A 14802-nucleotide genomic window follows, 5' to 3' on the forward strand; every position below is an offset into this window, starting at 1 on the left:
AAGATTAGACGACCACAATGGCCGAGCGGCTTATGCGTCGTCTTATAATGTCGCGGGTTTCAGGTTTGAATCCTGGGTCTGGTATTTACACGTCATATTGTTTTTCAATTTGTGTTTAGAGTCAGATTATAGATCTAATCAATATGTTGAGCAAGTGGCTAACATCTAAAAACAAAAATCAGTTAATACAAACTTCTACTTTGTGGAGGCCTATAAGATCCAATTAAGATCGGACATTGTCAAAAGAAGAGATAAAAACTTATAATAATAACACATTAACATAATACATTAACATAATATAAGTAGGTACGTCACATATACAATTTAGAGCAATCCTGATTCCATAGATGAATCAAATTTAGTAGGCAATGGTAAATATCAGTTATGACACTTATTGAAATTAAAAATATGTAAGCGATATATTAATATGTTGACGGAATTTGAAAATATCTTCAGTTATGTAGATGTGCGATTAATCATACTCCGTTCAAGACTTTTCTAAAGCTAAAATTACATCGGCATACTCTCAAGCCGATCGTCTGCGTCGATTGCCCCCGATCGTAAAATATCATTTTTAAATGAATCATATTTTTCGCGCATAACTTAATCGACGATCGGCAACAGTTTGGGCGACAATTAGCATATTGTGTTCTCTGTAATAAGTCTACTCAACTGTCATCGATCTTAGATTGAGCCATGAGCGAAAAATATTAATTATCTAAATTTGGCCATGACTCCAGTGAACGATCGAAAGAAACATGTTATCGTGGCAGACGATCGGGATGAGAATCTACCGGTGTATGCTTTATTAGGTACCTTTATTAGTTAAATTTATATTTTCTATAATAATAATAAAGAATATAATTATTTAGTAAAATATCGACAGACAACTTTTAAACTGTACGTTAATTTGATTATTGTTCATTATTAATTTATTATAGATATGTACCTACATTATAAGTTAGAGCTTATACTTCAACATCTTATCTTTATATTTGTCTCTGTCTGAAAAGCAGATCTAGGTTTAAATCAACCCGATCTGTTAACTAAAACAATAGTAACTGTTTATGTTGAAATAATAATTAATCTTAGAAGATCTGTAGTATTATTTGACGTTTATAATATTATTTAGGTATTATTATTTACGTACTGAAGTGTAAACAACCCCGTAGTGTGTTGTAGGAGGTATGTAGGAGGTCATGAACCCGTCTCGTCGCCATTGTGGAAATAAATCGGGTGCCAAACAGCGCGTATTGTTGCACAAGGATTTGGTGTACCAACTGGATAATGCAATGCTACATAATATTGCGTAACAATTAGATAGTAACAACGATTTTAGATATTAATTTTACGTGGTAGAAACTCATTATTCCGAAAATCATGACATCATGAGAGGGTGTATTCTGGCAATATCCACTTCGCAAGATCAGCGCTTATAACAAGGCACTTTTGGCCTCAGTGATCTGTGATGTCTCTAGGCAAAGTGCTGCCCATAGGTAGACTTAGAATACCTACTGTCCCCATTCATTTTTAGTCTCAAATTGTATGCAAAACTGTTATGTTAGATTACATATTTTATCTATTGAAGATTAGAACATTTATAAGATATATATATTCTTAAACAGTAGAGGGTTTAGGTACGCGAAGGTCTAAAATTTAGAAGGCCTCCTAATGATTTAAAAAAAAACTAAGATTTCGATACTTTCTAACGAAGTGCCAGCATCGCTTGTTACTTGGAAAATCGTCACTGCTTTGCCGCCCTAAGTAACGCATGGCCTGACTACCCGTACGAGACGTCACTGAAACCATGGTAAATAAATCTCAGTAACCAAAAGTGTGTTTTTTTCTATAAATTAGTTGCAAGCAAGTCAATGTAGTCAAAATTAATATTGTAATACACGAGACCCTGGAAGAAGAAGAAAGTCCTGGTACAAGAATCTCAGAGACTGATTTGAGTTCTGTAGTATTCCACCCTCGTTTAAAGAAGCGATAGACAGGGTAAGAATGGAAAGATAATCGCCGTTTTCCGATAACGGACATACACAGACAACAAATGTATAAAATATTCAAAAATTCCCCTTTAGTCCAGCTATTTTATAGATACCTACTTACACAATTTAAAAAAATAATTCAAATTAATATTTTGTATAATATCTAAGTTTACGAGTGGTGGAGGGAGGTATTGATGTCAGTATGTTATGTGAAAATAAGAAACAAATAAAAATAAAAATTAGAAAAAATGTTGTATTGCAGCTAAGAATGTGAACAAAGAATTTTGTAATGCATGGTTTTGGCAAGACAGACAAATACCACACCGTCAGGGGCGGATTGGTGATCTGTGACCGGTACGGGAAATTTTCTTGTCAATTGGTTCAGAATTAAATTATATTATTCATACTTAACATGTATTTTCCCCCCAAAATAATGTGTTGACATGAGAACTAATGTATCCTATTCCTGAATATTACGGGAAAATGTTATACTCCTAACACGACAAGTCATCAAGAATTATTGTGTACGATTTCATTTAATAGTAGGTATATGGTATTTATGGAATCTATACAAGACTCCTAATTAATCGATTGTTATTATCGCTTATCAAAATAAATACCTTATCTACTTAATTACTTTTAGAAAAATAGTCATTTTTAGGTATCAAATGCAGATCGAAATTAGTGTTTTTCAATTTGTATATATCGTGGGGTTGTTGTCAAAAGTTGGTAAGACGATAATTTAGGTATGTAGAGTTAACAACTGACTATGTGTATACGTGTCGCTAGATTTCAAAATCAGCCAAGTCCATAATATATGAATAAGAGAAAAACAGCTTTTTGTTTTCTCAAGTACACAGTCACAGGGGTGAAAGTTTATATGATTTCGAGTACAGAATATTTAAAATTAATAAGTTCCACATTCCGATTATGCAGAAATGTTAGAAAGTAGTAGTTCTTCAGCAATTCACAAAAAAGTCAAAAATAACTAAATGTGGACTTGGCTGCTTTTGAAATCTAGCGACACATATATAAAAATATGTGTGCTAGAAGAAAATCAAAGCCATCCAATATATTATTATAGAACATGCGCATAAAGCACAAATAAATTAGCATTGTGCCTGATTTTAGAGGCCATGTCAAACTTTCAAATTGGTGTAACATGATTTCGAGACTTACCAACTTTTGGCAGTCACCCCACGATTTGACAAATAACCGCGGTAACAGCGACGTCTATTCATTGCATATTATAATGAATGTGGCAGCAAAAAAAAAAGACAGCCAAGAGTGGAAGGATCAGGAAAAGTTTTGACGATGATGTATTATTTTCACTTTTTTCATTGTACTAATAATTATGTTTCTTGCTGCTTAACTCATTTAGTTTTTAACACCGCGACTGACGTGTTTGAGGAAAAAGTTAGCAGTGATTGTGTTTTAATGTCACGTTGTGAACGTCTTGAACTTCAACTTTGTAATATACACTGACTTATGTTAATAAATAAAATGAATAGAATTTAATGTTTAGAAAAATAATGTATTTGGGATTAGTGTACGTCAAAATGCATTGGCTACTGAGATTTCTCCCAGTATCCCACTATGCCAATCAGTGACAAAGAGTATGTAATTGTTAAAGGAACGTAGGCTGTGGTATCTTTTATTGTGTTAACTGTCATTTTTCACGGTGGAACTGCATTGTATTATTGATTAATTTAATAAAACGCCAAAAAAATTGTACTTATTGCACTTTTATTATTTAATAAATCGAGTTGAAAATGTCCCTCTGAAGCGGACGAAACCGGTCCAGATTTATTAAATAATAAAACTGGAATTAGTACTAAAGAAATTTGTGTTTTATTAAATTAATCAATAATAGGTTGTGGTAGAGGTAACTGAAAAAATCTAGGACATCCATATTAATTACGGGTTTCATCTACAGTAATTTACTGATTACATATTTCCCTAAAAAAGACAGCATGTAATAATATGTCCTTATTATGGTCCTCATTAGTCTAGCTTCTTATCCAATAAACCACTAGGACAGAGTCAACTTCACATAAAAGAACAGTCATATGATAATATTGTATATGCAAAGGTAATCGTTATAAGCCTGGATCCTTTCATAAGATGGAGTCATCGGCACTAGAGGTGGGAAAACTGGTCGATTTTGAAGACTAAGTATACTTACTACCAGTATAAAAGAATACTTAGCATCGAAACTTGTTCCAAAATACTTACTAGTATTTGGAATACTATATAGAGCGTTTGGCGTGCGTATACGACATAAGTCTCATACTCAACTGGAACTAAAACTAACTTCATATTAGTATTTATTATGAAATATCGGCTTCAATAGAATCGCTGAAAATATACTGAGCTGGGCTTTTTGAAATGTCCCATTTATTATAAAATATAATATTCTTGAATGAATATACAATGATTTTTCATTTGAAACATGTTTTGAGCTGTCATCAATTCCATCATAATAAGCCTGTGCCGTTACCAAGGGAATTTGGTCCAATAATTACACAACATTTATCAGCTATTGTTGAAACATAAGCGAGTCACGGCGATGATGTCATACGTAGCAACAGTACCAACTAGCTAGCGGACGGCGAGATCTCATAGCATGCGTCGAACTTCTAAGTATTTTGTAACAAGTATATTGGGCCACACGTACTGAGTATGGGTAGTATATTATGCTGAAACTTGAGTACGCAAACTGGTGACAGTATTTCTAACTCACCACCCGTCGCCACTACTGCCAATCCACCCCTGTATACCGTTAACCTCAAACAATACAAAAATCGTACACAGCGATTCGAGAGTACCGCTAAAATTTTATCGCCATGAGAAATTATTATTTCCTCTGTAGGAGTGAGGTTGCAGTTAAAATTTCCATGTACTTTGTTTACACTCCACCAACACGTGCTGTGCACCCGAAGTGCGGTTTTTTTACCTCCTGGAAAAGTTTACGACTGGTTTTATTGCATTTCGAATGTTTTCCATTTTGTTTTTTTTATACTTCTGAAATAATGGAATACATTTAAATTGTATTACATTTAAATTGTATTCACTACTACAACACTATACTAATTGTTGTTTTCTCCCAGCCCTCCACATTGAGGGATACGTTTTGGACACAATCGTGATTAGCGAAATTTCTAGATCAACGGCGGATTTGAAAAACAAAACAATTTAAAATATGAAAACAATAAAATTTATTAACAAACTAAATGACAAGATAAACTTTATACACAAAATTAAAGTAACATATATTTTTTAAATATTATGTCCGATCCTAAGAAGATCAAAAATGAGCCTCCACAGAGTGGAAGCGATCTTCACATTGGCAGTATGATGCCGCAAATTTTCTAAATGCAACAAAATTGACCTTTGTTGCGACTAGGTCGGATTGTCCGATGGGCCCAACAGCTGGTTGAACCGACATGGGAAGTTCTTCCCTTTACGTACACATATTAGAACATTTCCAGAGGATGTTGTTTGCATCCTGTATTTCTCCGCCACATGGACATATTGAACGGATTACAAGACCAAGCTCAAAGAGCCTGCCAGCGAAGCCTCATACATTTTTCATACACTGTTCGTTTGTCCTTGCAAACTTTTATACACAACGTCTCAGCCGTGAAATATAAATATCTAAAATTATATAATGTTTGAGGCTTTAACGGTTGTTTTTTATCGTAGTATATTTTTGGGTTTCCACCTCTTCCTTCTTTACTCGACGTTTCGGGCTCGTTGCAGAGGCCATTATCAAGAGATGATATGTTTTATGATGAAAATGTAGTGTAGGTATGTGAATGTAAACGTTGCTCTAAGAATGTCAGAAGGAATCCGATTAGCTAAGAGCAAACGTTGCTCAGAGTAATCTGTCAATCGTTACGACCAGGGATACCGGCTCGAATATTAGATTTTGCTGATAGTGCCGGAAGCCATGACGTTTTTAACCGTAATCCATCATCCCTATTAATATTTTTTCAGGGTTTCTATGGATTTCAATGGCCTCCTTTATCAATCGTGCGAAATATCCTTTATTCCGACCCACTATCTTGGTTTCAAAGTCAAATTTGTGTCCTGTATCCGTCGAGTGTTCGGCAATTGCCGACATCGTGTAATGTATGCAACGAGCCCGAAACGTCGAGTAAAGAAGGAAGAAGGAGACACGGTGGAAACCCAAAAATATACTACGATCTAAAATTATCTCCAATATCAGTAGGTATAACCGAAATTATTTTTAGAGTTTCAAGTAGATATATATATATATATATATTTTAAATGTGTCCTACCTTTACAATAATTTCATTTCCATGATAACAGTACAGGAGAATCTCAACCAGCATACACGTCTGGTACAGGAAAATTGAGAAGAAATAGAGCGACCACGGCACCTGAAAAAATAAATCACAGGTTCAAAACAATATTTATGTTTGATGAACATCGCAATGGATCATAAAACTGCTGTTTTTTTATTTATTAAAGAAAGAAACATGTACAGTGGATTGTAACCAGTAAAGTTTCCGCGTAGGTATAGTCCAGGGGTCGGCAGAAGAGGCTCGTGAGCCGCATGCGGCTCTTTGCATATACGTTTTCGGCTCTTCAGACATAAACTCCAATTTCACCCCATCTCAAGCAGCCTTATAACTCAAAGTTTATTGAGATAGAGCTTCATTTTATTCTCAAAATCTTTGGCTCTACATATATACGCGAACAAACATTCTCCTCTATGAACCAAATAAAACATAAACTTAGAAGCATAATAACGGATGAAAATTTACAATCATGTATTCAATTAAAAATAAGTAGCTATTTTCCAGATATAGTAAAGCTATCAAAAGCGCTGCATGGACGCCGTTCTAATTTTTTTTAAATAAAAAATCTTAAACTTTTCCTCCCCTAAAAATCCATATCCATATACATAATTATATAATATGTATATTACATATATTATGCGGCTCTATGGTAAATTTGTTATCCTTTTTCCTTGATAAGTTGGCTCTTCTCACTTGACAAACTGCCGACCCTTGGTATAGTCCATTCGTACATCGGCACGAGTATTATAGCGAAACAACCAAACAACGTCCCATTTTTTGCGGGACGACCTGCTTTTTAAACAAAAATAGATTGTCCCGCGATTATTCAACAAATACAAATAAGAAGTTCCCGGAAAAAGAGACTACACATATTTTCAAGTTAATTTAATTTATTTTAAGCATACCAACATCTAATTGGTACACCGAACGGGTATTTTCTCAGATGAATTTAAAATAATCAGATGAAAGAAATATATTATGTTATATTCTAACGAGTTGATAAAATCTGAATAACTTGTTCAATTAACAGCTGATATACATACTCATGTGATGAATTTTACCAATACATTAAGAAGCAGAAAGAAATTCTTTAAAATCTTCAGCCAAGTACAAATAAGCGAGTGTCAGGAAAAATATTGTTTAATATTATTATTTTGATAATAAAAGAGTTTTGTAGTCTATTTTGTGTCATTTATGATTGATACCTACTATAGAACTGAACATTAGCAATATTGAACTATGCGTTTTTTTAGGTTGTCGCTTTTTGCTTCTAAATCCCGATTTGGCAAAATAATTATCTGGTAACGCTGGTACCTACACACGGAATGCATACATTTATCAAATATTACAGTTTCGTTTATTTAATAACTAATAAAAATATCTTAAACCCATTATTGATTAATGACACGTAAGGAAAAGAATTGCCCAGGCATTGGACAGTCTCAAGTGTAGATTTTGTCATAAAATTAGATGGTAATGAGCTTTCTATTAGTTAATAATAAGCGCTGCAATATTTTCATATATTATTTACATTAAGTATTATGTATAATACACCCACGATAGCTGAGAGTCTTTTCAATATGTGTTTGGGCCCAGAGTATGGACTTACTACTAATAGGTTGAGCAAAACGGTTAATATCCATTGATGGCCATGGAGGCTCAATTATCTTCTTAAAAGCGACCATGGTGATGTAATGTTACGAATTATATTTGGAACAAACTCATTAATTACTACATAATAATCAAACGTGTCCCCTCTAATATGTATTGTAACATTGGTAAATTTAAACAGAGCCTAAAGATGCTAAAGGCGAAAGCCGTCTAGGTTAAAACCGATTCTTATGGAATTGTACAAAACTTTTACCAAATTATAATATATAGCATACAATTAAATACTTAATAATAACAAGATGAAAAGAACTTTTTATATACAACGTTTTTAAATTTTCTGTTGAATTATTATGCTCAAACTTGTACTTGATATGAAGTAAATAAAAAACAAACACACAAACAAATATAGAATACTGAAATGTCATTTTGATTTCCATAGTAACGCACGTATATATTAATAATTTAGTTGCTAGGACCACCCCCTTAGCAACCAATAATATTCTTTTACTTTTTACGGATTTTTCTGAAATAACTTTCCATAAAAAACAGAATTAACTGAAAATGAATTCAATTCTGTTTAAAGATGGCTAAAAGTATCAAAAGAATGCATTGGCATCGTGTTCTGATATATTCTAAAATTTTCAAATGTCTAGCTAGTCGGGAAGTTAGTTAAAAATCGATTGCAAGATTTGTAATGGACAAACAACCACCGGACAAACAAGAATACGAGTTAATAAAAACGTTGTAAAGCGTTACAAGGAAAGATAAAATGCAGTACTATTGTGGTTAGGCGAACTAAGATATTTTAAAAAGTAAAAATCACTTTATTATGAATTAAAGATTTATAATAATAATTTACATAGTAGTTTCGACGTCAGAAAGATTGTCGATACGTATGTGTCATCCGGAGATGGTCGGCGAAAAATGAACATCCGTTTCGCGGGTCTGTATCCAGAAGTAACAGGCGTGGCGCGTTAGTTCCCGGAATAGGTGAGCTTTTGCCGGCAGCCGCCGAGATAAAATTACTTCCCGAGAGTTGTAAACGGACGGCGGAATGTCGCGGGAACTCCGCCGCGACGCTCGCCAATATCCGCTCTGATTACGACGCCGTTTTGCCGTCGCGGATGTCGTGAGAGCGTCGAGACGCCCAGAGTTAAATATCTGCGGTCTTTGGACAATTTCAGACAAGTGGTAATTTCCAGTTAGACTGCACTACGTTATATTATTTCGTTTGGTAAATCCCGTTTCATTTTTACTGTTGCTACAGTCAGGGGCGGACTTTAAAAATCTAGTATAATTTACTCATTCTTGTAAAAATAATTTTGTAATAACACTTATATTATCAATATGTACCAATAGCAAAATAAATAATTTAATCGTTTTTAAGTTTTACTTCTTTTGGTGCGTTTGGTAGAGAGTGAAATTGAGAGCTGCGCGCCCACACCGTTACGAAAGTGCGCGACATTGAAGTTAAATTCCCTCCACCAAACCCGCCCCGTACCACCCTCGGTCTTAACCGAGAGTATCACGGGACCCGTCAATTGGTGATGTGAAGCATTTAAGAATTGGCCTGGGAATGTCCTGGGAGAAAGTGCCTAAGACTTAGGTTGCTACGCTCAAAGTGAACTCTGACTGAGTTTACTGAGTTTACTCTAATGCAAAGTGCCAGGGAGAGAAAAAGCAAATGGAAATTACTAAAAAGAAAGCGCAGCTACTTGTTTATTAAATCAAAGAACGAACGCGCGACAGTATGAAGTTAGCTGCGAATCAGTCAGCTGTATACAAACGCAAGTTTGATGTTCTGTTTCCTAGGCAACGTATTTATTATTGTCGGCCATTTGCAATTTCTTACGCAAATAAATGCTTAAACGTCAGAGTGACAGTTGTTACTTTAAAAATAAAAACAACAAGAAATAATTATATAATTTAGTAATATAAGTTAAAGTGTATAGAAATAAACCAACGGCACTCCAATAAGCGACCCCTTTTATGAGTGTGTAATTTAACAAGATAATTAAGAGCTAGTCAAAGATTCTAGGTTATCACAAGTTTTGTTTTTGTTTTGTTACGCCAAAGAAGTATAACTTCTAAAGCGCGTACATAAGTAGGTACACACACCGATTTTTTTGTTGTTGTATCACTACTGCTGTGTTTCGCCACTGATCCCGCAATTCCTAGCAAAGCTCTACTATATATAGTCAGGTCGTGACTCGAAATAGTAAACATCGATGGCAGTGTTAGTTATGACTCTTACTTTTGAATGTAATAATATGGTAAACTGTTTGCAGAAAATTATGATTGTTTCATATTTAATAAATGGTAATAATTTGAACGAAATATGCAATCGAAAAAATCTTCATGTATGAATAGGTTATCGCAATGGTTTCGAGAATAATCAATAACCAGCACTACCACTGTAATTCAGTGCTACGGTTTAAATACGGCCGGCCTCGGTATATAGGTGTATTGATTGAAAAGTTTTCTGAAAACAATCTTCAATGGACAACTATATCCATGAAAAATAATTATGTCTCTCAAATTAAACAGATAGAGAAAAAAGTATTTATTAAAACCGCCTTGTAAAATATTTAACTGTGATAAAATGACTTTATCTTAAATTTAGTGAAAATATTCTACTTATTCCGTATTTTTAATCCTGTGAGTCTATTCTATACATAAGGCGGCTATCGGCGACTATCAACGGTAGTTTAATCATATTTATGTATTGAGGTATTATAATTATTACAATAAGTAAGCTGTTTAAACTGTCTATCTTGCTCTAAAAGTTAACACAGCTAAATTGACAGTTTAGACGGTTAAATTATTGTTACAATTAACCGCTTCAATATATAAATAATATGATAAACTACTGTCGATAGCTTCCGCCTTGTGTTTAGAATGAACCAACTGGTATTGCAAGTCCTAAAAAATATGTGTGTTGGGTAGAACGCGGAAAAAAAATAAAAATAAAGCAATGGATAAAAAAATCAGACAAGTGCATGTAATGTGATAGATGTCAATAAACTGATGAATGATGTCAGCTTATAGGATTTATCATGCGACAATCCAAACCATTCAAGAATACAAATGTCTTATGTACACTCTACGTCTCATTAGTGCGTAGCGTTCTTGAATATGGGTCGATTATCTGGTGTCCTTATGAGGTTTCCTATTTTAGCTTATTTTAGAACGCGTCCAGAACAAATTTCTTCGATGTCTTTATTTTAAGACATACAACTATTTTCCTTTCGATAATTGGTGTCCTAATTAATTTGAATTTACATGCGCCTGTCAATTACCTACGTGGTCGCAGCGATGATTTATTCTGGGTGGGAACCGTTTCCTCGTGTCAAGCCTATCAAGCACCATTAGCAAGGGGTGCAAGACTAGTGAATGCGCTCCCCAAAGATGTAGATATTTTCGGTGACGTGCTATGTATTTTGTATTCGAAATTTTATTTTTATGTACTTAGACAATTGTTAGTAGGTATGTTTTTTGTTTTCAAAATTTTATTTTTCTGTATATAATTGTACTTGTTTTTATGTTTTTATTTTAATTTTATTTATTATTATTATTGTTATTTTATATATTCTCTTCTTCTCTCTTGTGAGGGTAATATTTATTATAATCTAAATCTCATGTTGTGTACGTCTTGAATTTAGATTTGTTATGTCCATAATGTTTTGGTTTCTTAAATAAATAAATAAATAAGACCGCGAAGGGTAGAATGAAGTGGTGGGCAATGGTAGATGCAATTGAAGTAATTTTAAAATGTATTAGTATTATTTAATAAAACTGTGTTGTTTTCGTTGTCTAGTTTGTAAATCAATCATTTCGACACCTGCCATTGTGCGGCGACGCGTCGCAGTCACAGGCATGCGGTAAGCGTCGCGACGCCGGCGTCTGCCTCCCAGAGACGTAAAGCAACTCTGCAAAAGAGCTCTGAGCTTCTTCTATTCAAGTCGAATAGCTGCACGGCCAGACGGGCTGTTCGTGAGTCTATTATAATGCATGCGACCGTCGTGAGAGAGCGACGACCTATTTAGATCATATACCAGGGGTGGCGAACCTATGGCACGCGAGCCACCAGTGGCACACGAGATGATTTTGCATGGCATGCGTTTAAAGAGGAAAAATTCCTATACTAATAATAAATGACAGATCGCATTGTATAAAAAAAGCAGCCAAATACTCGATGCGGGAGATGCCGCGCCGCGAACCTCTGATTTTGAAAAATTTACAATGCTTGATACCACTGTAGCGAGATAATGCCTAGTTTGATCGGAGTAATTCTACTGTCAATATGTGCGTAACGAACCAAACTAATCAATACATTAACAAACAATTTCATTTGTTTCCCAAAAAAATGGCTGCACCAAATAAGAAATAAATACTTGGAGCAGCTAGTAGTAGTAATTCTGGCAGACAGTTTCAAAATTGGTGGACCGAAATGTATGGCGTAATTGAAAAAAAGTGATACATCATAATATATGTCCTATGTTCTGTGAGTGGTATCCAGAACATTATCACTCATCAGTTTTAATAGAACTCTTACAAACTAAAAACTGTTCGGCACGTCAGACAGTCAAAAAATAATATTTGAGAAATTTTGGCACGCGCATGTAAAAAGGTTCGTCAACCCTGTCATAGACTATGAGGTAGGCATTGGCGACGTCAATTAAGTGAAGAGAAAATAAGATAGCCACGTACTGATAAATTTTACACATTTATTTGATTCATAAAAACGTTGCGGTAATTCATACTTTGAATACTCGCATTGAAAAAAAATATAACCGATGATTATTTGACAGGATACTTCACAACTAAAACTTTTTGAAATTCAATTTCAATTTTTTTTAAAACATATTGTGGACATTACAGATTATAAGTTTAAGACGTTCACAACATGACATGAAACATTATTATAAAGCAAAAAAGTAATAAAAACGATAAAAATGAAAATATAGAAAGAGAACATAATATAATCATACAAAAGCAGTGAAAATACAATTAAACATATATAGAAGTTCAAAGAAGTACGCCGAGTTTGATAAGAAGACCCTATTTTAGGAATTTATATAAATAGCGTCCACCTAAACTCGACTCACCCAAGTGGAATATATCAACATCCGAAGCAATTTGGTTGAACATAGTTATCGCCCTTCTAATTAACATTACCAGTGGCAGGTTGGTTCTGCACCTTGGGAAAATAAATAACCGCGGATGTTCTCTATTTTTCTAAGATAGTTATCAGGTACACACAGATCAACACAATATTATGTAGGTAGTATCTACATTACTTATTCCACATAATTTAATATTCGTCATTTATAAATATATCAGATTTATCATTTTATGTATTCAGGCAGTTAATTATTACAAGCAGTTAACTGTTAGCCTCAATTTATAGTTTCCCACTAACTGTCAACCATTGAGTGGCGAGTAGTAACATATTTTTTTACAGACCTACAAAGTTTGTAGGTCTGTAATACAATGCAATGGAATGCCTAATAGAATTGTAGGTTATGTTGATATGTTCAATTCTTGTTTGACGTTTCAGTACAATATCTCGGGGTTCGGGTGGAAAAACCTTAGATATGCCTGCACAAGTATACCCGAATTTGACCGAGCATCGCAAATAAGAGGACAGGCGTACCAACTTAAATTTTAGCCATGTTAAGATTTGACAATTATGGTAGATAACCGACTTATGTATGGAATTGCTTCGGTGTTAATTTGGACCAATGAAAAACAACCACTTCAATGTAACAGTTTTAAATAAATTAAAACGAACTACACAATTAAAAGTTCTGCTGAACTAATATATATATATATATATATGTATATATATTATATACTATATATGTGTACACTGGGTTCACACAAAAATTCAAACATTCTTAACTTATTAATAAAGACAGAAAAGCGGGAGATTATTATTCGATTAGAAAGGAGATTGGAAATGGATTTTTCTCTTTCTTCCCGTTTCTAAATAATGAATGATGCATGGACCCTGAAGGCAAGAGAACGGAAGGCAATTGATACCTTTGAGATGTGGTGTTGGCGCCGAATGCTTCGCATTTCTTGGACGGAGCACAGGACAAACCAGTCAATCATCCAGAGACTGAAGATAAAGGAACGACTCTCGACAATATGTCTGAGAAGAATTCTACAGTTTTTTGGACATATTGTCAGGCGCGAGGTCCTCCAGGGAAGGCGAAGCAGAGGAAGAGCGTCTGCATTCTGCCCTGAGAGAAGCGGAAGATCGAGAAGGATGGAAAGTCTTGGTAGCTCAAAGGATGGCGAAATTTAAATGTGGTCATGATCCTCAGCCATGAGTGCACGACCAAGAAGAAGAGAGTATGCAACTATGAAGTACACAGAGAAATGGTAATCATTTGGAATTACAATAAAAGATAATGAATTTTGACTGCAGCGACTCTAAATCAGCGCATCATAAGAGTAGCATAAGAACATACATTGAAGTTTTTGAAGCCTTCATATATATATCAGATAATTCATTTAAATTTATAATTAACAATACAGTACATACGCATACAGTCATTAAGTCGTGATTCCCTACTGATGCCAGATACTTAATTTATTAATTATTTTCTATTGAATTTGCATTAATGCTTTTCCTAACGTTAAATTAATGTCACCTATAAAATATCGTATTCAATAATGCGAACAAAGCTATGAAATAGATTGAATAATATAACGTGTGACGTAAAATATCCGAGACACTCGTAAAACGGATTATGTGACGTATTAAAATGAAGTGTTATAGTGAGAATTATAATATACTGTCGGGTCGAAGCCAAGTTGATGATATTTTTGCTCTACATATTTACTGAAGGTTGTGGGTTCAA

The 14802-nt window shown here is 34.2% G+C and overlaps 2 protein-coding genes across 7 annotated transcripts in view; one reads left to right on the forward strand and one right to left on the reverse strand.

The window, feature by feature from the left end:
- Positions 1–14802, forward strand: part of dlg1 (MAGUK family member discs large 1) — a 219045-nt gene that overhangs the window by 80164 nt on the left and 124079 nt on the right. The gene's annotated exons all lie outside the window — the stretch shown is intronic.
- Positions 1–14802, reverse strand: part of LOC147078321 (4-vinylanisole receptor-like) — a 106639-nt gene that overhangs the window by 7784 nt on the left and 84053 nt on the right. Inside the window, exon 7 of the mRNA XM_085960436.1 lies at positions 6296–6397. Coding sequence (XP_085816562.1) covers positions 6296–6397 — 102 coding nt within the window. The remainder of the gene's footprint in view (positions 1–6295; positions 6398–14802) is intronic.

This window comes from Rhyacophila brunnea, unplaced genomic scaffold, assembly GCF_057557595.1.
Source record: "Rhyacophila brunnea isolate RB1 unplaced genomic scaffold, BYU_Rbru_1.0 scaffold_11, whole genome shotgun sequence".
Lineage (NCBI taxonomy): Eukaryota > Metazoa > Arthropoda > Insecta > Trichoptera > Rhyacophilidae > Rhyacophila > Rhyacophila brunnea.